General features: G+C 54.0%; 2 protein-coding genes across 5 annotated transcripts in view; one reads left to right on the top strand and one right to left on the bottom strand.

Annotated features, from left to right (window-relative positions):
• The window catches only part of ATF6 (activating transcription factor 6), a gene marked incomplete at its 5' end in the record, with an annotated part of 73,128 nt that extends 66,733 nt beyond the window's left edge, over positions 1-6,395 (top strand). For all 4 annotated transcript variants that reach the window (XM_083867566.1, XM_083867567.1, XM_083867565.1 and 1 more), the window contains one exon: positions 4,272-6,395. In XM_083867566.1, the coding sequence (XP_083723692.1) occupies positions 4,272-4,480 (209 nt within the window). In that variant the 3' untranslated portion in view covers positions 4,481-6,395. The remainder of the gene's footprint in view (positions 1-4,271) is intronic.
• A 420-nt stretch (positions 6,396-6,815) lies between these two features.
• OLFML2B (olfactomedin like 2B) lies at positions 6,816-20,551 on the bottom strand. Its single transcript, XM_083867157.1, has 8 exons — positions 20,390-20,551; positions 19,045-19,308; positions 15,616-15,723; positions 12,553-12,723; positions 10,655-10,883; positions 9,252-9,737; positions 8,612-8,788; positions 6,816-8,326 (listed from the first exon to the last, which is right to left on the bottom strand). Exons 1-8 carry the CDS (start codon positions 20,531-20,533, stop codon positions 7,725-7,727), a joined length of 2,181 nt encoding a protein of 726 aa, XP_083723283.1. The 5' UTR covers positions 20,534-20,551; the 3' UTR covers positions 6,816-7,724.
• Positions 20,552-23,189: the final 2,638 nt, after the last annotated feature.

Raw genomic sequence — 23,189 nt, 5'->3', positions numbered from 1 at the left:
TCTTACTAACTGCAGAATAAAAGTTTCATTGCCTGCCTTTCAAGCCTTCTGCCTGTCTTCTGCCTTTCTCCGAGACAGCATCTCCCATAGAAATAGGTGTTCAATCTCACAGACATTCAAACAGTCAACCAATTGATGGATGTCAGTGCTACCGAGGGAAGAAGGAACATTTTAGTTTTATGGCCTTTTCAGTAAGACAGTTTTAAAAATCTAGTGCTTCAGATATGAAGACAATCTTCCATCATCCTCGGTAATTTGCAGCAGTAGTTGATGCCCTCAGCTTTATTTGGTTTTGGTTTGGGCTACAGACTTCAGCTTTCATCTGTTGGATCTTGCAACATGATTGTTTTTAGGGGGGAGCAGCACTGGGAATTAGGTTTCTGTTCCCTAGACTGAGCTCATGCTGGGAGTTTGGTACAGCCTGCAAGAGCCAGCAAGGCTCTTTGGGAAGGTGCAAGTCAGAGCAACATTGCTTGGCACACTTACCTTTGCTATTCATTTGAAATAGTCAATCATCTGAAGCATGGCTTTTAAACCTGTTAACAATTAATTAACTGCAGCACAGGCTCTTGGCCCAGCAAGGATTGTTTCTTAAGCCTGAAATCTGCACTGTGTGAGAAACTGTATGTTCTGAACTTCAAAGAGGAGCAATAAACCTATTTATAAATCTGGACACCTCTGCAGGAGATCTGTTCCTGTGTTTTCACTTACGTAATCCTACAAAACATCAGTCATAGGTAATTCAAGACAGTAAACTTTGGAAATCATTCAGTGTCAGCATTGCTCTGGGCCATTGGGCAGCCCTGTGTAGTGCACTCTGGCAGTGTTGACCTTCCAGGCAGCAACCTGGGGCTGTCAGTTCTGCTTCACAGACACCCTGCTACCTGTGCCTTGCTGGGAGGGGTGGTGGCTGTGTGCTCAGGCAGGGCAGTGCAGGCTGGTCTGAGCACTGGTTACACACACTGACTCCTCCAGAGATCAGCCACATACAACTGGTGAGCTCAGTGCTGGGCATGGCCCCTCTGGAAATCCACCCTCTGCCCCACTGGTGCCTCCAGATGTTGGTTCTGCACAGGAGGGGAAGGAGAGAAAGACTGACAAGACTGTTTTTGAATGATCTGACACAGGAATCACCAGGCAAAATTGTTTGCTTGTTCTGAGAGTCAGATCAGGCCATGGAGTCCAGTGGAGAACCCACAACTCCAGGTGCTGCATTTGGGGAAGGTGCTGACCACAGCTCCAGTCATGAGCTGGCACTTGCAGCTCACAGAAGGGCAGGGCTAGTGGGACCAGGAGCAAATGCAAGTATCTGTAGAGCTGTGGCACCCAAGGGCTTGATTGCCAGCTGCTTCTCCCACTTTCCTTAAAAACTCTTTGTGGTGGAGATCCTCTCATCTCCCCAAGGTACTTTCATCCAGGGCTTATATTTCATTATCATTAGAAATTCAGTCAAATTTAAATATGTTTCTCTTGCAGTTGAGCTGTTGTTTCTAGTCCTGTCATTCTGTTGGCTCATCCACAGTGATCCTCTGCAGTCCTCAAGGTTTTTCTGTAGTGCTTCTGCCCAGCCGCATTTTTACCCATGCTTTCCAGCTCTGGCCATGGTTGAAATGCATTCTGAAGATTTTGGACAGATTCTCTCTTTTATCAAAACTGCAGTCGCATCCAATCTAGCCACTCCAAGGTGGTTGGAATCTCTCCAGTTTAGCATCTTCCAGAAATCGTAGTGTGCTGTCTATTCTTCATCCAGATCATGAAGCAGTTCAATGGCATCGAGTTCAGGATAGAGCCATGTGGAATCATTTTTTTGCAATGACAGTGAGCTAGGTTTCCCAAATAGGAGATTGTGCCAGCTGCACTCAGGTCAAGTTTGCCTGTTATTTTGCTGAGACCATCACATCACATGTGTTCACAGAGCATCAGCCCCTCCCTGGGCTTGAGTGGGCTGGGTGTTCCAGGGTTGCCACCATTTCCAGACTCCTCTTTTCAACAAAGCTGGTCCAGGTGCCTGGCAGCAGCACCAAGCAGTAAGTGCTGTCTGTGGGGAACATCCCACCTACTGTGTTGGTTTGGAGCTAATGGTAATGAGAAAAGCTGCTGGAAATGCCTGTAGTGGGCATTGAGCCATTCCCACGGCTGCCCTCACCCCAATGAGATCAAACCCTTTGCAGAGGCTTTCTGCAGCAGTTCAATACCTTCACCCCAAAAAGGGAAAGAATCAGGTGCCAACTTCAAACCTGCCTTTAATTCCTGGGCTAACTCACAGGCCAAGGACAGGATTTGGGTACTTTTTGTGAATGTCTGTGGGGGGTGTGTGCATGCCCTGTGTGCCTGCTGGCCAGAGAGGCTCCTCGTGAGCGTGATTCCTCCCAGCTCTCTCTGCTGTGCTGGGCTCAGAAGACTCAGCCCTTCTTGCCATGGGGTAGCAGAGCTGTGGCTTACTTAATCCTGGCACACTTTGTTGGGAGGGAGCTGTGTCAGCACAGGGGAGCAGGATCCGAGCTGGCCAGAATGGGCTGGGCTGGTTCCCCAGTGCCACCCACACAGCTCAGCTCCCTGCCTTGCCTGGGCAGCCCTTGGGATTGCTATTCTCCTCTGTCTTGTGCCATGCCCAGAACTTAATGATAGCCCTCTGTGCTGGCTGCTGCAGATAGTCAGGGAAGTTCACTGCATTACCAAGATGTTTTCCTGGCCCTGGCCACCATCCCATCCCACCTCACTCACTCGTGGCTTTAGAGCACTGTTTCCCACATAGCTGGGGTCCTCTCAACTGCAGCATGAGAGCTGAGGAGCTGTTTCCAGCTTGCTGTGTCACAGGGAGCCCATCTGTGCCCATTTACTGGCTCCAGACTCTGTGCCCCTCAGCTTCCCCTCGTGCCCCTCTGCTCCCCTTTCCAGCCCCCTCTTCTGAGTGGCACCAGCAGCCCAGCCCCCTCTGCTGACTGGTCCTGAGCTTGTGGGGTGGGAGCCAAGAGCACATCCAAAAGCAGAGAGAAAGGGTGACCTGGAGGGACGGCCTCTGAAAGGGTCCCAGCTGGGGGAGACAGCACCTGGTGTCACAGCAGGGCTTTTATCAGCAGTGCAGCATCCAGGAGGGGTGAGCTGCTTGTCAGGGGTTTGGGTCAGTGGCACAGAGACTTGCACAGCTGCTCATGGCTTCAGTCTCTCAGTGGCACATATAGAGCTTTTTCCATTTCATTTCTTGCAGGTGGGAGCTTTGATTGCCCTTGCAGGCTCTCAGTCTCCTTAGCAAGGGTTTGCTCCTGCTTTTCATTACTCTCCTAGACATAGTTAATCTAATGGCTTCTACAGGTAGCGTGGGATACAAGAGGGTCCGGCCACGGTTGTCAGCTGTCATCCAGAATCAGAGTTAATCCAGGAAAACAGTAAAAATTAGTAATGTATATTGCATTCCTTCAGTCCATATGCTTTCCATTATCACCATCTTCCATCCTCCTCAGCACAGAAAGGAAACCCTGCCAATGGCAGTCTTCAGACTCTGAAAGGATTGGTCGTGCCTGGAAATCCGATCTCAGCTCTTGCATTCCTGGGCACACTGTCTATGCAGATAATAGTCTCCCACCTTTAAATCCAGGCAGCAGATGCTAGCCATGTGCACAGTCTGTAAGCCCAGCAACTCCTGTGGCAGCAGATGTGCTGGACCTGGGGATGCACTTGGGGTCTGTATGCTGGTCAGGGTATTTGTGTGTCCAGGGGTCTGTCAGGGGAGTGGCCTTGCCCATTGTCACCGCATCACTCAAGTACATACAAAGTGCAAATGAGGTGCAGTTAATTCTTTTGAGAGATCACATTTTAGCTTTTTTTATTAATAAACTGGTGAAGAAATTCCTCAAGATCCTCCATGTCAAGAGGGTTACAGAAAGTGAAATATTCATCTTTCTTAAATAAACCTTATCTTCAATCACTCCTATACTTCAGTGGCTCAAGAACAACAGTTCTGTAATAAATGTTACACAGTGCAAACTCTGTCAGTAATTATGTGCAGATGAAGAAGGAGAAATAAAAGACATTAATTTCTAGGTGTAACTGCATATGCTAAGTGTGGTCTGGGCTCTTTGAGGTGTCATGAGCAGTCTGGGGCGCTCCTGTTTGAGATGGACTTCCATGTGTGCAGTTGCAGAAAGGGAGTTCCTCCACTGCAGCTCTTGCTCCAGACAAAAAAAGGTCCTGAAAGCTCTCCTTTTAGTGCTGTTGGATCCCCAGCATGCAGAACTAACTCTGACCTGTGTTTTTTATCCTTACTTTGGCAGAGAATGTGATCAATGGGCAGGACTATGAGGTGATGATGCAGATTGACTGTGAAGTGATGGACACCCGGATCCTCCACATCAAAAGTTCATCTGTCCCTCCATACCTCCGAGAGCAGCGCAGAAATCACACCGACACCTTCTACAGCTCGTCCCCCACTGTCCCACAGATGCCCCATGCCCTGAGAGCCATTGTCAAATCCCTGCAATAGCTCCTGTGACAGCTCACAGGGGAGCACCAGCATGCAGCAGGGGGCTCCTGGCACGTGGGCACAGCAGGGACAGTCCCCTTTAGCTGATTCCTGTGCCTGACCTTACCCAATGGCCTCATCCTGCCCGGGGATTGTGCACTTCAGCTGGTTCCTTGCCAGGGGCAGTCCTGGGGGCCCCACAGAGTGTGAAGGACATGGGCCATCCCTGCTACTTACGCACTGTCCGGAATTGTGGGTTGTTTTTCATTTTTATCCCTGTTAGGCTGCTGGAGGCGGGCTGATGAGCCAGAGACATGGCAGCAGACACCCACAGCTGGGATTGGGTGGCTCTCCCTGCAGTGTGCCTGGGCAAGAGGAGGAAGCTGTGTCCAGCTCCCAGCTGCAGGTGGTGGGCTTGACCAGACAGCTCCACTCATCATTACTCCCTGCCCAAATCCTGCCTGTGCAGCCTCCCTGGGCAGGAAGCCCTGGGATGCAGCAGTGAGGTAGGGCAGCCCAGCCACCCTAGGAGGGTGCTGAGACCCCGCACTCAGCACTAAAGCACTACAAGCAGAACAACCCCGCTGTCCCAGGGCTGGGCTGCCCTCTGAGGCAGTGCCTAACCTGCATCTGCCTGGCTCTCCAGGATCCTGCTGCTGCCTTCCCCAGCCCACGTGGCTGCACAGCTGAAGGCTTGGCCCAAAGGAAGTGATTTCATGCAGCAACATTTGTAAAGTTTGAGTTTTTTGAGTTTGGGTTTTTTTCTTTCTTTTCTTCCTGGTTTTTGTTTGCATGGGTTTTTTGTGTGTGCTATTTAATACTTTTTGCTGCTAACAACAGCCCGTGGAGCAGCACTGGCCCTGCTGGGGTAGAGGAGCTGCTTCAGTTCCATGGGGCATAGCCAAAGCACCTTCTCCTGAAGCCACACACACGTCACACATGTTCAGCCCCACACACCCCTCTGCCTTGCCAGCACAGACAGCCACCCGCCGGACAGTGGGGGAACATTCCATCTGCCCCAAACACTGGATGCCGCCAACTGCCGCCATTCCGGAGTGTCTGTGGAGCTCTGCTCACTGATCCCACGTTTGTCAGCCAAGCCCCAGGCCAGAGCTGGGCCCAGAAGCTCCAGCACACTGGCGCTCAGCTCGGATGAGCCACCAGCAGAGCATCAGCATTGCATAATGACTTCAGCATGTTGTTACATTATTTTTCCTCCCCTATGTAGTTCACACAGAAGATGATGAGCTTCAGTTTGCCAGCCAGCTGCCTTTCCTTCATGGTCTGAGCACTAACTGGCTCATGGGGTTTTTAATTATGAATTTATGAATTATTATTATTATTTGTGTATGTGTGTGGCTGTTAGGAAATAAAGATTGATCCTGCAGCAAGACAAAGTGCTCCAGGGGCAGTGAGGAGGAGGATGAGGAGCAATACACCCCTGTGAAGTATATGCCTTGCAATACCGTGGAAAAGCTGTGCCCTTTGCCACATCCCCAGTGCAGGCAGCATAGGCCCCCTGTCCTCATGGTGCCTGTGCTGCTGGGAAGGAGTGGGGCTTGTCCAGGGTTTGGCTACACTGCTCGCACCAGTTCATTTTCCTGGCCTGGCCCCACCTGACTGTGGGCCAGCTCACACAGTAGTCAGAAATAAAAAACCCCTGTGGTGCCCCAGCCAGAGGCACGCGGTTCCCCCACAGCCGTGGGTAGGGGCTGCTTGCTGCTCTGGGGGAATTTGCTGGGAGCTGGAAAGGGAAGTGGTGTGGTGGCTAGGTTTGGCACAGCCTGGCACATTGGGAAGGGCTGCTAGTAAGGGCTGGGGGCTCAGGAGTGCTGCAGCACCACTTCCTCAGCCAGCACTCCTGGGCTCTGGTGGTGGAGAACATCTCTTATCCTGTGTAATTCTGTTCTCTGTGTCCCTAGTACTGAAGGCAATAAAATCCTTCTTTTATTTATTATTAATAACTTTGTTATTGTGCTTGTTAATACTGTTTTCCTTAGGCAACACTGGAACACCTGCCCTGGTCTGCCATCTCTTGGGCTGCAGTGTGGCTCTGCTTGGCACAGTGTTGGCACATCCACCCTGTCCCGCTCCTGCTGCTGGAGGGGGGGCACCCTACACGAGCTGCTCACCCAGAGCCTGCCATGAAGGCTGGACATGACCATGTCACCCTGCCCCAATGCCAGGCAGTCCAAAGCAGCCTAAATCCCTCTGGGGTTTGTCTGCATATAGTGGGTAAACTCCAAACCAACCAAAACCCACCCCAAACACCTCTGTGCATTTTCATGCAGCCAGAGGGTGAACCACAGCCAAAGAAAGCCCCAAATGGCTGCAAAGGTACTGGATCCTTTATTACTGACAGCAGGTAAATAATACAAAATGCTGGTTGGGCAGGAGGGCAAGGGCTGTGCCTCTGTGAGGGGATCCTGATGGTCCAGGAACAGGGCAGGCATGGGCGTGAGAGGGAATGCAGGAGATGGAGTGGCACAGTGAAGGGTCTGCCTGCCCCTGCCCAGGCAGCCGAATGCCCAGCTGAGCAGAGCCTTCACCCAGCAAATGCCAAGGGGGACTATTCTGGGTTACAAAATGAACAAACAAAAGCCATCTACACATATTTACAGCATCCCCCTCCCGTCACCAGCTCCCTCCAGACACGAGCCAGAGCTCAGGGTGGCGCCTGGCCCCCCAGAGCGGCTTGCAGAGAGCAGAGCCCTGGCTGGAGGAGACAGTCCTCGGCATAAGTACCAGCACCAGGGGCTGCTAGAGCTGTGTTTACAGCCCTGTTGTACAGCAGGATGTCCAAGGGGCCTGTCAGCCATCAGCTGGAGAGATGGTCCTGAGGGGCATCCCCATGGGACATGCAGGTCCTCCACCAGGACAGGCAGGCAGCAGCATCCCGCTGGGATGTGGTGTGTGCAGCTTTGCACTGGTTCAGGGTGTCTTGCTGATCATCCTTAGCTAAAAACCATCAGGAGGACCATGTCTGGGCCACCTCCTCTTCCCTGGGCAGGAGAGCCGGGCCTGCCCTTCCAAAGGAGAACCTCCTTCCCCTGGGAAGGAAAATCAGAAGCAAGGATACAGCAAAAGACAAAGGGGGTGGTTCTGGCCTGGGGATTGATCTACAATCCACCATAAAAAGCCAGCTTGAAACAAAACCCATCATTTACTCTTCAATTTGTACAAAATAACAATACTAACAATAAAAATAATAATAAAAGGTGCTGGTGGCCCCTGGCTTGCAGTGCCCCACTGTGGTGGGGGGGTCTCAGTAGGCAAAGATGACGTGGTAGGTGACTTGGTGGCCATTGTCCCAGGCGTAGAGCAGGCGGTCCTTGGGGTTATAGTCTATCTGCGTGGTGTAGGCATACTCATTCTCAAAGAGCAGCCTGGGGATGATCTGTGTGTTGGTGTGCGTGTCAAAGGCGTAGGAGATGTTGGCATTCCTCTTGTTGTAGCTGTCAACTGCATACAGGACCCCACAGATGACAAAGCAGTTCCCGTAGAAATTCTTGCGCAGCCCCGTCCGCCATGTGGTCTCCTTCTGGGTGCTGAGGTCAGCCGCGTTCAGCTTGCTCAGCACAATCACCTCCTGGTTGAAACCCTCATAGCTGATGGCTGGATAGATGACCCACAGGCCGTTCTCATCCACGGCAAAGTCCACATCAGAGTGGCCTCGCCACCGCCACGGGGTGGACTCCTCGTAGGCCACGTCATGCAGCATGGCCCAGGCGGCCACGTAGCGCTGCTTGAGGTCATACTTGATGATGTTGCGCGTGAAGGCCCGGTTGTAGTAGAAGGAGCCATTGTAGACAACATGCCCTGTCCCGATCCAGCTGTATGGGAGCTTGTAGGAGTTGCTCCAGCGACCTGCAGGGCAAACACACCTTGCTGGTGAGACTTCCTTTGCTGTGGGGTGGGTGGCCATGCCAGCAGCACCCTCTGCCCCCAGCTCTGCCTGCACTACCTCCCCAGCCAACAGCCACAGCCTGAGCTGTCCCATGCTCTGTACCCCGCATGCCAGGTGCCAGCACCCAAAAGTTGAAGGTCTCCAGGTAGATCATTCCCCCACAAAGCAGCATCCTCAGGAATGAAGATGCTACTTGGATCAGCTGAGTGGTGGCTGGCATGTTATCAGAGATGGTGCAAACCCACCTTGCTTGAAATTGTCAAGGTTCCTGAACTCCACCAATGTGTTCCCATAGTAGTAATTGGTGACATAGATTCGCTCCTCCTGGGCCAGGGGGTCCTTCATCCAGGCTCCCTCATTGCGCCCATAGGTGTTCTGGGTGGTGGGCCCCGAGATGGTGGACAGCGTGTCCTTGCAGCGCCCTGTGTGGGCAGGGAAAGGCTTGTGAGGCCAGAGGCACGGTGGCCACACTGTCCCTGGAGGCATCAACCCCCTCCAGCCCTTTGCTCACCCAGAAGGTACCCCCTGCTACCTTGGCCCTGGTGCAGCTCTGTGAGGCCAAGCAGGACTGGCCAGACCCTGAAAACATCTCCCTGCCGCCTCAGCCATGTCCCTGCTCCAGCTGAGGCTGCTGCCTGTCTCAGGTCCTGTCTCTGCCCAGCCCAGCCCAGCCCAGCCCCTAAAGGTGGGAGGAAATTAGAGTAGGTTCCAGAGTTAATAATTAAACCTAGCACCCCAGTGAAGTGCTGTCCAGCTGCCATCTCCGTGACACCTCCCACCTGTGACCAAATCCAGGAGTACTGTGCTTAGCAGGACACATTGTGGGTAGGAGCCAGCCCCCCACTCCCACAGAGCTGGATGGGTGCAGGACCTGCATGCACTCACCGATGATGTTCCTGATGTCCTCCTCCTCCAGGCCCTCCTTTGGGGTAGCAGGGATGGCCGGGCTGACTGGTGTTGCAGGGGTGTTTGCCTGTACCCAAGCTCCTGGGCTGCTCTCCATGTCACTCCAGCCTCCAGCAGGGGTAGCCATAGGCAAGTTCTCTGTGGCTGTGGCCACCACTGTGCTGGCCAAGGCTGCCAGCGGCTGTGGGGTCCCCTCCTCCACCAGCCCTGCCGGGGCAGTCACGGGCTCTGGGGCGGGGCTCAGCCGGCTCACAGCGGTGGGCTCTGGCGTGGCCAGGGACAGAGGCATCGTGGTGGTCACAGCAGTCCCAGCGGTTGGCAGGGTAGTGGGAGCGCTGCCAGGGGTGGGCGGCCACCCCACTGGGGAGAGCTTTCTCATGGCCTTCCCTGCCCTGCTGCTGGGCCTCAGGAGCTGGTCCTCTATCAGCAGGTCCACTGTGTTGTCCCCACTGAACAGCTCATCCACTGCCAAACACAGGCACAGGTGTCAGCCCGGCAGCCAAGGGAGCAAGGCCCCTCCAGCTGGCTCCCTGCCCACATCTGCAGGCTGTCTGGTACTAAATTCACGTGCATTCTCTCTCCATTTCCCCTCACAGAACTGCAGAGCCTGACAGTGCCCATGTCAGGAGGTGAGTGAGGCCCCATCACAGCAACATCCACTACCTCAGGCCAGGCAGAGCAGGAGGTGATGGAGATCAATTCTGCCCTGCCACCTCCCAGACACTGGGCAGGATGGAGACCCAGCTGCGTTCCCAACCAGATCCCACTCACCTAACCCAGAATGCCAAAGTAGGTGCCTCAGCCAGGGCTTGGGGATCACTGGAGTTTTCCAGCCACCACAGGCACCCTTTGCTCCTCCTCATCTCCAGGAGCTCACAAACCCCTGCAGGGCAGAGCTGGATGCCCTTGCTGAGCCACTCTGCACAGTGTCCTTCTGCCCATGCTGCCCACCACTCCACTGGCTCTTGAGGGCTCAGCCTCTGCTCCCACCATGCCCAGGGCCATGAGCTCGGAGCTGCTTTCCACCACAGCAAACACTGCACAAACCTCCTGGGATGCCATTGGGCATTTTGAAAACTATTTGAAACATGAGCATATTTAATAAACCTCCATTTACTTCTGGAAAGGTGTTGATGCTGGGTTTGGTTTTAAACCAAAGCAGCGACCTATTTCCTTAGCTACCAGGGATTTTCCATGGAATAGCAATGCTACACTGCCCCACACGCACAGCTCAAAGGCTGCACAGTGGTGAGGTACCAGTTGTCCCACCTCCTCCTGCTGCTCCCACAGGCTTTGCCCACACATTCCCAGGGGATGAGGCACTGACTTTGCTATGGGATGCAGCCACCATCCTACCAACCATGGCTGTATACCCAACTCACGTTGCTCCTCGATGTCATTCTCTGACTCAGTGGACTGGGCTTTGTAGTAGGTGACCCCTCGGACAATGGTGGGCTTGGACGGAGGCCGGCTGCTCACCCGCAGCTTCCTCTGTAAGAACTCCTCAGGCTTCTTGTCCTCCTGAGAGAGGTGCAGATCTGGGAGGGATTCCACAGAGTTGATCTGCTGGGAGATGGTTTCATCCTTCAGGAATCTTTCTTCATATTTTCCCTGGAAGAGACAGAGGAAGTTGTTACCAGATGGGCCAGAAATGTTTTGGTGACAGGGTAGGTCAGGCTGCACAGCCCCATGCTGGGAAGGAGGATCTGAGCTCCCTCCTTCCTCAGGATCTCCCTCAGTCCGTTCTGCCATGGGAAGCCCTCCAGGAGACAGCAGGGTGGCAGAGCAGTGCTGCTCCTACATATCCTTGATGCCACCCTGCAGTCCTGGGACTCAGGAATCCATAAGGCACACGCTGTGGGATGCAGGGCAGCCAGGAGGAGTAGGGTCACTCCCTGGCATGCCAGGGGCTGCTTCCAGCAGCTGATCTGCAGAGTGCAATGTGCACTGAGCTTTCACAGGGCAGAGGGGCTGAAGGCACCTTCCCAGCACGTGCAGGAACCTTGCAAGGCAGGGACCAGGAACCCCCCAGGGCAGGGACCAGCTGCCACAGCTAAGGTCTGAAGGATTTCATCTCACTAAAAGGAAATCGGAAAGCCAGCTTGAGGGTTGAAGCAGTGCCCATTTGGCTGAGAAGATGGGCCCTGCTGCAATTAGCAGCGAGAAAAGGGGAATATTGGGAAATGAGGTCACTCGGGGTAATAAAAGCCCCATGCCTGGCTGGGGCTTGCTTCACTCCCACAGGCAGCAGCTGCTTAGCTCATGGTGTGGGGAGCAGGGCAGTGGAGCTGGAAGCACAGCTGAACACCCCTGCCTGGACACAGTTCCCCCTGGGGCAGAGAGCACTGGCACAGCACAGTTGGTGCCATTTCCCTACCTGGTGACACTCAGTCCCTGTGCGGGAGCCCACCCCTGTCCCCAGGGGCTTGGGGAGCCTGTCCCCACACAGGATCTGCAGAGCAGGGGTCGGGGCAAGTGCAGGCTCTTGCCATCCTCAGGAGCTGAGCACCCCTGATTGAGCTGGAAATGGTGCACTAACTGCTTCCCTCCCCCCCGCCCCCCCGCCCCCCCGTGCCAGACACCTCCTACTGCCCTGTAGAGGGACACTAGGCTGAGGGCAGGATGCTCCAGGAGCTGCCAGCAGGGATCAGAAGAGCATGGGCCATTCTAGATAGCACCACTGAAGCAGCAAGAACTTCAGGACACCCTGGACAGACCTTTCCCCAAAACACCCCACTCACATCTCACTGGGGCTGCACAGAAACTGCCCTAAGCAGAGGATGTCCCCATGCTGGGCAGATCCCCATGGTCTGATGCCGGATGACAGAACCAGGGGTATGCCCAAGCCCCTGCCGGGAGCCTGCCAGGTGCAGGAGCTGATGGTGAAGGGATAATTGCCTGGCAGGGAGGGAAGGGCAGCGGGCGACACTCTGTCCCTCCACCGAGCCCCAGGCCCCAGGCCCTGCTAATCAAAGGCTCTGTTTCCCACCACTTCCCAGCCGGCCCCACAATGACATCACGCTTTCCATGCAGCTCAGCCACCGCTGACCTCGAAAACCAACAGCCCCGTGGGAAGCGGGGAGGCCAAGGGAGCAACCTTCCTCTGCTTCCACCTACATCCCATCCCAGCAGCAGCTGGGCTGTGCCAAGACACACAGCTTGGAGATGGAGGCACATAAACAGGGTCACTCCAGCGAGGAGAAAGTCACCCCGGGGCAGCGGCCACATCCAGGAGACAGCCCAGGGCTGCTTGAGCAGCAGCAGTGACACTGAGCTGTACCTCTAAATGAGTGTAGGCAGCCTCAGCGTCCCGCTGCAGAGAGCCCTCGATGTCAGCCAGGTGGTTGGTGAGGAGCCTGGAGCAGTTTTCCCTGCCAGGGGGATCTTGCAGACCCTCCTCCCTGCTAGCTCCTGCCCGCTGGCCTTCAAGTGTGAAGTTCTTGGACATGCCCTAGGAAAGCAAGAGAGGAGACTTAACCCCATTTAATGACAAGGGATATTCTGTGGCCCCCAAACCACATCCCTGGAGCTTTGTGCTGCTATCCTGGGCTCACAGCTGGGAATTCTCCATGAGGCTGGGCACTTCAGCTGCTAGGAAGATGCCCCTGACCTCAGTGGGACCCAGGAACCCCACCCCTGGTGTGCATATCCCAGATCCACTCTTTGCTGCAGGTTCCCACGGAGTGGGAGAGTGGCCTTGAGGCTCTTCAACACCCATTTTCAGCCACAATCACCAGATGACAGAAGGAAAAGACAAGCTGAAACACCTTAAGTCACCTGGTGTCCTTGGCCCGTGGCATTTATTAATCCCACTTTCCTGGTCTGGCCACACAGTGCCTGCACTCGGGGACTGCTCCTCCCCAACACCCTCTTCTCCCACAGAATCTGAGAATCTGGGAATAGGACAAGAACCAGTGACCCTCAGAGAGCTGTCCTGTGACCAGCTGGGGCTGGTTGCAACTCAGGTAAACCCTTCACCCTTCTCAATCCCCCAGCCACAGGCATATCCTGTACCCAAGGAATTGTTGCAGTATCTGCTCATCAGTCCTACATCTCAAACAGCAACTGTTTTGGATGAGTGGCACATCAGTCAAAGCACTTCAGCACAGGCACTGGGGACAGTTAACCTGATCCTTTATTTTCAATCTGTCCTGCCATTAATTTTTCCCTAAAACCCACTGTGACGTCCATCTGTGACCTAAAAATTGCCAGCTGATGCGACAGCTGTGAGCTGAAGACAAAGCAGAGGAGCTGCCTGACTAGAGAAGGCAGTTCATGGACCAAGAATTGGGGGTTCCTTCCCTCTACCAACACCATCGGTCTAAAATACCTTGTTGTACTGGAAAGAGCTCATGAAACCTTCTAACCTCTGCAAAAACAGAGGGGTTAACCCCCAGCCCCCTGCACGGGCATCTGAATTCCCAGTCTTTACCCAAGAATTGTGAGTCACAGATTTACCAAGATACTTTGAGGCTGAGTCCAATGATGCAGGGATGCTCCAGCAAGCATTTCACTGCAGCAAGCAGAGGAACAGGGGACCTCATGATCCCCAGGAGCAGCTCTCGACACCATCCTCCTTTGGAGAGGATGACTGATTCCAACAGCCCTGTGCCCTTACCACTTCTCCTGTGTAATGTTTGGCTTATGACCTGCCTAGAGATAAAATTTGCCTCCCCTTGAGCAGAGAGGCAGCACCAAAACTTAGTCTGTGATGCTGCTGAGATTCTTCAGCTGCTGCGCAGGGGAGCAGCTGCCAAAAGCACACCCTCCTGGGAGGGCGATTGTTTGAAGCCATGCCAGGCTCAAGTTCAGCATCTCAGCTGTCCTTGTTGTCAGACCCCATGGCTGGTGCAGGGTGTGTTCCTCCTCCACATCATCTCAACACGAATTCCCATGCTAAGCCAGCAGCAGGAGGCATTTCACACCTGCTTCCTGCATCAGCTCGGCTCTGCCCAAAGCACTGGGCAATCTCCTTCTAACCCAGGCCTCTTCTGTCTTCCTCCATCCTGACCAAGTGCCTGCAGGCAGCTTCAGCTGCTTTTACATGCTTCTGCAGCCCCGCTTCTGGGAAATTAGAGACGCCTGTGAATTCCCTGCTCCTACACCTCTACAGCTCCATGTCCGGCCAAACTCCTTCAGCCCTATGGAGCTTTCTTTGCATCTGCCTCCCTGCAAGGGCTGTGAGGGGAGTGGTCAGGCTGCAAAAGTCACCCCATGTGCCCAACATGCCACTAGCACTGCTGGCTCTGAGCTCCCCTGCAGAAACTGGCTGGTAGTCAGGGCCACTTTGGTAACTGGAGCAGAGTGCAGTGATAACCCCATCTGAAATAATCCCTTGGCAAACCCAAGTAGTGACTGAAGAACACACTAAAGCACAGGAAGAGGGTGGGATTGCAAAGGGGAATATTGGTGGTTTGTTATTTTCAGACCTCAAACCCCCTCTTGGGTCAATTTCCATGCTTGGAAACCCAGAGCCCCCCAAGCAAGCGCGCTCCTCTCAGCTGTCTCCTATCTGACCCCGGGATGGAGCACGCCATGCCTTCCCGAAACACTTTGCTAGTGGAATTTTGGCTTTATAAATCATCACCTCTCAGCTCCTGGCTGGAGACAAACATGACTGCTCCACACCGACGAGAATGTGGAATTGCCATCCCAGATACGGACCACGAGAGAAAACTAGTATTTAATCTGGCAACGTGTTGCTGCATAGCTGAGCACAGCTTAAACTGCAAACGTTATGCTGTGCTAGCCAAAGAAATATTAAACTGTATGGAAGTAAAAATTATTTCACTTGAAGTCTGCTCTAAAATAAAATGGAAGGTTGAGAGTTCTGCTCTGTTTTAACACAGGTCAAGACATAACTTGGTCCTTCAGGAATATGAGCTTCTTGGTTCCCCACAGTTCTGCTGAGTGTACCCCTGCACTAGCCTTGAACCTCTCACTCTCACATCAAACAACACAAAAGCTCCTGGTTGAGAGCAACCATCACACCAGCACACACGTAAAACTGAGAAGAGGAAAAACTTAACAGCAGGGCCTTCTGACCCAAAGGAGATGCTGCTCCTAGTGAGGCCACAGCTAAGATTCTGCTCCCAGTCTAGGTCCTGGGAGACTGGGAGAGCTGGAGAGGGTCAGGCGAGGCTGATGGGGTGGGATGCACTGGCCACTGCCTGTGGTCCGGTCTGGTTCAGACATCCAAGTCTGGTCTGGTTTAGTCTCAGCTAAATAGTTAATTAACATTTCCTCCCAAGCAACGTGGCTCTGAATTTGCCAAAGGTAGCAGGAACTCGGTTGGAGGCCAGTCTTACCAAGGGCAAGGACACTGAAGGAGAGCAGGACTCACCTCCTCGAGCTTCTCCACTCGACCTACCAGCTTGGTGGTGACTGAGTGCAGCTTCAGAAGGTCTAAGCCATAAAAGGCACTTTCCAGCATCTCGACAATGGAGGAGAGCTGCAAGGGAAGGGGAGAACTGAGTCAGGCAGCAGCACTTGCTGTAACATACCCCCATGCAGTTTCCTCAGCCAAAAAGTCAAGGGCAATGCACCCACGTGAGTGCAAGAATTTGGATTGAAAATGTTTTTTTCCCTTACATGGCCCTTCTGCACTGCTGCCCTGGTCAGAGCACAGCATGCAGAGCAACACTTGCCACCTCCACAGAGCCTCAGGGCTTCAGGAGCACATTTTGGGTGCTGGGGATCAGTAGCAGAGCAATATAAAATGCTGCTCTCTTTGCCAGCTCTAGGCAGGCCCTCCCACAAGCCCAAAGGCTTAACTACTCCACCAGTGATGTGACTGCTAGCAAAAGAGGCAACAAGAAAAAAGGCAGCTCAGTTTGAGATCAGATTCTGAGTTCGTGCCATCCTGTGCTCTTTTTCCTGGAATGAGAAGAAACTAGTTTAAAAGTTTCAAAATACCCTGGAATTGCAAGAGTGAAGAAATAAAAATTCAGTGCCAGCCAGGCAACAGTTGCCTTTCTGAAGAACAATTTTATTAGAGGTATGCAGCCCTCTCCTGCAGCCATGCATTTCACAGGCACCCTGTATTTAAGTCACCCCTGTGCCTGTGTCCTGCCCAGCATCAGCCCTTGATCACCACTCCTGGGGATCTGGACAGCAGAACCCTTTGTTCTGCATTTTGTCCAGTTTATGGTGGTGCTCCACACAGGACTGTGCTGAGCATGGCACAGCTGTTGGGAAAGGCTCCTGGGCCACCTCCCCCTGATCCCATGTGTCCCCACATATCCAGCGTGGTGCCATTTCCCAATGGCTGAGCAGGATTTTCAGTGCATAGGAATTACTACAGAGTAGTGACATTTTCTCCCAGCAGCTACAAACTGGTCAGCAGAGCTTCATCATAAACATGGAAGAATCACAGGCAGCACTGCTGGCAGCATTTGGAGTTTCCATCCTGGCCTCCGCAGCCTCCCTGTGGAGCTGACAGCAAAGGAAAGATTTTTTGGGCCAGATAAAATGGCAGCATTAAGAGACAAGAGCTGTTTTATGGCTGTGCACCCACTTTCCACTGAGAGCTGGATGGAGAGAACCAATACAATGCACACAGCCTGCCAGACAGCCACTGAAGACAATTGCTTTCCCTCCAGGCTGGAGAATTTCCATCAATGCACAAAGGTTGCAGACTGCATTAACCTCCTTCCAAATGATCCTGAGCACAAGCCCCCTTGCACTGACTTCATACCAAGACCCCCAAAACTCATGCTGTGCCTGCAAGCAGCATGCTCCATTTCACAAAAATAGATCTGAGATTAAGCTACTCCCTGCAAACACCATGCTGACCTTCCCCTAAAGGCCACTCTGATGTTCGTATCAACTCACTGCTTCCTTCCCTTCACCCACTGTGGACTTTGGCTCTCACTGGTCTGATGGTCCATGAATTCCCACTGGACATAACTAAAGGCACAGATGGGACTGAAACCTTTAGCTGGGAAGCCCAGACTTCAACTCAGTTTGGTTGCCCTGAGCTATGTTCCTTCTGCCTGGATTTCTCTCTCTTTCTCACCATTCCCTCAGGGACTCATCCTCCAGCCCACCCAAGGGAGGGACCTTCCCATGGCTCTCTCCCACACATGGAGTACCCAGGGCTTTTGTGTCAGATCATAAGAAAGTCTGGTAAACACAACATACAAACAACCCTGTACCCTTCCTGCTGCTGGACTGGGCAAGAGCGATGCTTGCTGGACCAACAAAGAGAGCAAAACCCTTTAGGGCTGCTCAGAGGGGTGGCCTCACCCAGCCCCTCACTGATGAGCTGTGGGAGCTGCTCCTCATGAGTGGCATAAGAACTGGAGCTATGTCCTCTCCTATTGCCCAGCTTCTCCTATACAAGAAGGGGCTGTTCCCAGTGATCCCAACCCCGGAAGGGCTCTGTGCTTGGAGGGAAAGCAATCCTGCTGCCCAGCTCCTGGGATGGACCCTGGCAGCATAGAAACACCCCCTCTCCCGCCCCGGGTGTGTGTTTGGATAAACCTTGTGAAATCTCCTGGCCGCGAGTCCTTGCAAAACAAGCGCGGGAGTCGGGGCCAGTTCCTAGACGACAGCCCTTCACACCACAGTTGGCTGTGAGGAACTCCCCGGTGGGAAGCTAAGGGGCAGCCAGGCACGCTCTGCTCCTCCTGGAGGAGGATGAGGAGAGAGCTGGGAGCTGCTGGTGCAGGAGCTCTCCCTGCCTCCCGGCAAAGGACCACAGGGGGTGGTCTGCCACCTTGGGTGTGTCCCCTCCCCTAACCACAGAGAACTCACGACTTTCATCTAAGGCCACGTGGGACCTCCTGGCTTTTCTCCAGATGAGAGACCACCAAACAACTCCAGACTGGGACTCCTCCTCCCCTGGAATGATGGATTGTCTGGCTGTGCCTGTTTATCTTCCCTAGCTGCAGGGGCGCTTGGACAAGAAGCCGCTAACTGCCTGCAGTCAGACAAGATGAAACACATCCTCAAGCTCCAACTAGCCCATTGTGGTGGCCTCGATGGCAGCTGCCCCACAGAGCCTTGCACGCCACCTGCCTTCCCACCCAAGAGGAATTTAGCCACCAGCACTCAGCCCGCCACTCCAGGGACTCCCCAGGATTGGACCAAGCCAGTGGCACTTTCTGCTTTGCTACACTGGTAGCAAACTTGAAAACCCAGCAGGGTCTGTTCCCAGCTGCTACACCAACAAGAGAAAGCATCCAGTAAAAGTCAGGAGTACTTAAACACTGTCACTTTTGGAAAAGAGGTATACATTACAAGAGAGATAAAATACTGAATAGTAGAGAAGTGTCAGCATTTAAAACAACAAATCCATCCTGCCATCAGCCAGCTGTGCATCACACCCTCATGCTGACACATCAGCAGCTTTTGGCCTATGGAAGCCAAAACAGCTTTTTTGTGTGGGCCCTTGGGAGTGCTTCTCTGCAACAGAAAAAAGACTTGGCAGCTGCTGAACATAGCAGAGGTGTCCTCCAGGGACATTTGGAGCTGGACAAAGGGCAGGGAGCAGCCCAGTCCCTACTGGGCTCTCAGCACAGAAAGCCACAGTGGATCCCAGGCAGCATGGGACTAATCAAGTGAATCATCCACTGCAGCTGCTTGACTCAATCCCTTAAGCTGAGCTTGATTTTTATATCAAACATGCAGATATAAATGTAACTAGGAGATGGTTTAGGAAGAAAGGTTAGAAAATAGGGTTGGTTTTTTTTAGAAAAAGCTCAGAAAGAAAAGGCTTCAGAAAATCTTCTTGTCCCCAAAGAGTCAGGACCTCAAGCTGCTCTCCTACCTTCAGGTCTCCGTTGTCTGCCTCCCGCAGCTTCTTCAGCCTGAAGTCACCCTCACAAGGGTTGAGAGCTGAGGGGGGGGCCACGCAGGCACACTTGCAGCTGGGTCCTGACGTGATGGTTTCCACCGTGTAAAAATCCTCAGCTCTGAAAGCGCCCTCGTTAATCCTTTGGCAGGCGTCACGGCCCAAGGGTCTGACCAGGCATTTGCAGCGGCAGTCGGAGCCTTCGGACACTGCCTTCACCTTGTCGTAGTCACCTAGCAGCTGAGCACATGTCACCAGCAGTGAGCAAACCTCCCGTGCTCTGCCTGCGTGGCCAGGGACAAGCATGGCCTAGAGCTCAAGGTCCAAACAAGGACACTCTGGACACCCTGAGTCTTGAGGAAACTGGCTGGCTCTTCCAGAATCTGCCAGCCAAGGAGCTTTTTAGAGAGTGCAGAGCTGATCACTACCTACAGGGGGAATAAAAACTGGCTTCTTCCGACAGGGTATTTTTTTATTCCACTGTGTGCAGAACACTGCTTCGAATATTAAATACAAGAATTTAAAATTTTTCTGCTTTCTTTTAATACTCTGTGTACAAAAGACCCAATAAGCTACCTGCTACCTAGAGCAAGACTGTTTTACACAGGCAAACAGGGCAAAGGTACATTGGAAGAGTGACTGAAAACCACCCTATAAGCAGCGTAACCTGGTGGTGAAGCAGTATTTCTGATTAGCCCGATACAATGCCAGGAATTTCCTTTACAGAGATTTGCAGACAGCGCTTCTGCAAGCCCAAGCACAAATATAACTTTGGCAGTACATTTCCAATAGTCTCTGCATTAGCCATTTCCGAGGGCAGATAATAACACACTGCCTGATCAGCCAAATATAACAGAAACCTCGACCGCATCCCAGTATCAGGGAAAGAGCCTGGATCCCTCCCCTCGGCACACAAAGAGGCCCTACCAATTCTCCTCCCAATGAGTTCCCCTTTTTCTGAGTCCTCCTCCGAGAAATGATAGGATGGTGAAATGCTCCCTGATGAGCTTCAGTGATTTCACTGCACCCAAGGTGATGAACTTCCTCCAGCGCGCAGCATCACTGAGCTCTGCCGAGAATGTACACCCAGGATGTGTGCAGCATCACCCAGCACCGACAGTGTACACCCAGCATCACTCAGAGTATCATGGTATCACCCAACACTGCCGAGAGTCTACTCTCAGCAGCACCCGGCTCTGTGGAGCACGCACAGCACCCAGCATAACCCAGGACCCTGCAGGATGCGCACAGCACCGCCCGGCCGTGCCCAGCCCCACGCCGCGGGTGCAGCACCCCGAGGTGCCCGCAGCCCCCGCGGTACCTGCGAGAGGATGTTCTCCTGGTTGTCTGCCTCGTCCTCCAGCGGCTCGGCGGAGGGCCCGGCCGTGCCGGCGGGGGTGGTCCCTGCCCGACAGCCGGCGCCCAGCGCGGCCAGGCAGAGCAGCAACGGTAGCGGCCGAGCCATGGGCGGGCGGCGGAGGGGCCGGGGCCGGCGCGGAGCCGCCGCTGCTCGCTCAGGTGCGGAGCGGCGGGGCAGGGCGGGGGAACCGGTCCGGGCTCCCGCCCCGCTCCTCCTCCTTCCCTCCCTCCCGGTCCTCCTTCCCACCCTCTGCTCCTCCCTCCGCTCCTCTCCCGGTCCTTTCCCCTTCGGCGGCGGGACGAGCCCCGGACGGGGCCGAGCCCCGGGCGGCACTTGCCACCTCTGGCGGCGGCTCCCCACAACCCCAGTCCGCTGCTTGGGTTCCGCGGGGCACTCCGGCATCGCCCGCCGGAGCAGGCGGCGGCGAGCCCCGGTACTCACCTCCCCGAAGGGCCTGCGCTGTCGCTCTGCACCCGGAGAGCCTGAGCATCCCACCCTGTCCTCTGCCAGGCAGCTGGGGCAGACAGAGAGCCATCCTTATGGCCTGTCTGGCTCCTTTTCTAGCTCTAGGAACAGCCTGGCTCTCACCCTCCATCCTTTGGGCCACAGGGAAGTGGTCCCGATGGCATGGCACAGCACACCGCGGCTCTCAGTCACGCTGCCCACACTTGGGGTCATGCAAGCAGCGCATTCCAAAACAGGCTCCCAGCCATGAATGCAGACCTCTGTGTGCTCACTGAAATTCAGGCTGATGCCGTCAGGAAGCGGCTGTGCTCTGGCAGTCCTGTATCCTTGTGTACCTCCTGCCAAACGAAAATGTTCTGGACACGCTGTTCCCAGGGAAAGCACAGGCACAGTATCCTCTGCTATGGATGACTGCCATGACAATGGCTGGGCCTCACTGACACAGAAGGAAACCTGAGGTGCTCTTGTAAACACACCAGTGCAGGCCAGCACCATGTCCCAGGTATGACACAGATGCACACTTTCCTCAAAACATGCCCACAGGTCACAGGTAGAAGTCACATGCACAGAGAGTGGCATGAGAGGCCATGTAAGCTCTTGCTGAAGCAAGGCTGTGCACAAGTCAAGCAGCTCCAGTCCCTAATGAACACATGTCTGAAAACCACCCCAAACCTGGTGCCTGCAGCCCTGGGACCAGGCACCCTCCTTAGGGGGACTGCAGCTCCTCCATCCCATCCCCCTCTCCCACGGTCACTCCACGGGGATGGAGCTACCAGACATAAAGAAAACATTTTGTGTGAGAGAGGAAGCGGCTGTAGCACAGGGGATGGCGGAAGATGCTGACCTCAGGACTCGTGTGGGATGGCTCTATGCCTTCCTCTCCTCTGGCCTCCCTGGGAAGGGAAGCCTGTGGAGAAGGGGGCGGGGCCGTGTGGGTCCCTGCTGCAGGGCTGAGCAAAACAGAGCAAGAGGGGAAGCAACCAGGGAGGCTGGGAGGAGAGTGACAGCCAGCCTTTGGCAACTGGAGAGCAGTAGGAGGTAAAGGCATCTCTAAAAGCCTCCCCTCACCAGCGTCTCTCAGGGGTAATAGGTCCCTTGAGCACTGGCTCCTTCACTTCTGTTTCCATGGGTCAACTTCCCTGAGGGCAGCTACCCCATTTGTGATCACAAGCTGCCCTGAGGCTGCCAGGCCAGTGCTTCTGGAGTCCCCAGCCCATGGCCAGCTGGCCTAGCCTTCAGCTGGCCCAGAGCACCAGACCCCCATGCAGTCATGACACTGCCAGGGCTGGCAGTGAGAACAGCCTGGAGAGCTGCCACAGCAAACAGCACCTAAAACTGTGGAGGCCTTTTCCTAATGATCACTTTCAAAGGCTGGAAAAACATAAGGAAAACAAATCAAACACGGTATTTCATAACTAAAAGGAAGGATTTCATATGTTACTGACATCCTTTCCTGATTTCTTTTCTTTCTCAGGGCAAGAAAGCATTTCTGGTGGTATTTACTTTGGATTAAAGGTGGGTTTAAGCCTGTCCTTTGGGGGCAAGGAGAGAAAGCACCAGGCACTTTGGGTTCAGAGCAGTCATCTATAGAGTCTGAACGTTCCTCCTTCAAGAGAAGAAAAAAAAAAAAAAAAAAAAAAAAAAAAAAAAAAAAAAAAAAAAAAAAAAAAAAACACCCAAGACAAATCCACAGATTGATGAGGACAGCAGAGCAAGAACATGTGGTTCTGGCTTTTCTGTCTTGCTGTTGGAGACTGGCCTAAACTTTGATTGGAGCAGGAAGTCCAGTATCTCCATACCTGACCTATAATACTGGGCTCAAGCAAAGCCAGGGCTGCCCAAGGATGCAGGTAGACAGTACTCTTCAAAGTGCAACAAGAAAAAAATACCACCTGGGCTGGGTAAAAGGGAATTTACCAGTCTCAAGAGAGGCAATGAACATGTCTGTGCCTGGAGCTGTGAGTGCAAAAACCTGTCCCCTGAAAGCACGTCCTTGGTGCCTCACCTATCTGTGCTGGTCTGGGCCCCAGCGAGGGCAGCGCCTTGCGAGGGGGCCCTGCAACAGGGGAACACTATGGCTCAGGCCAAGCCAGGCATGTGGCCATGGGAGGTTGACGGTCCGGGGTGCAGAGACCATTCCTTGCGATATCAGGGCGTGCTGAAATCGGCAGGACGGACGGCACAGGCGGCATATCCTGTGCCATCTGGGGACACGTGGGGCGGCCGGGAGCCCCGAGGGCGACGCCTGGGGGATGCGGGGGCTACGGGCGGGTGCCCGGGGCTGGGCCCCGCGGGA

This window comes from Zosterops lateralis, assembly GCF_965231275.1.
Source record: "Zosterops lateralis genome assembly, chromosome: 9".
Classification (NCBI taxonomy): Eukaryota; Metazoa; Chordata; class Aves; order Passeriformes; family Zosteropidae; genus Zosterops; species Zosterops lateralis.
This window is presented reverse-complemented; position numbering and strand designations above follow the sequence as displayed.

What these genes read in the sequence shown, in the direction of transcription:
- OLFML2B (XM_083867157.1), bottom strand. Translation starts at nt 20,533, where the DNA reads ATGGCTCGGCCGCTACCGTTGCTGCTCTGCCTGGCCGCGCTGGGCGCC. An exon ending in CAGACAACGGAGACCTGAAG is followed by an intron (nt 15,724 to 19,044) that starts GTAGGAGAGCAG and finishes CTTCCCTTGCAG; the next exon opens with CTCTCCTCCATTGTCGAGAT. An exon ending in GGACATCAGGAACATCATCG is followed by an intron (nt 8,789 to 9,251) that starts GTGAGTGCATGC and finishes CTGCCCACACAG; the next exon opens with GGCGCTGCAAGGACACGCTG.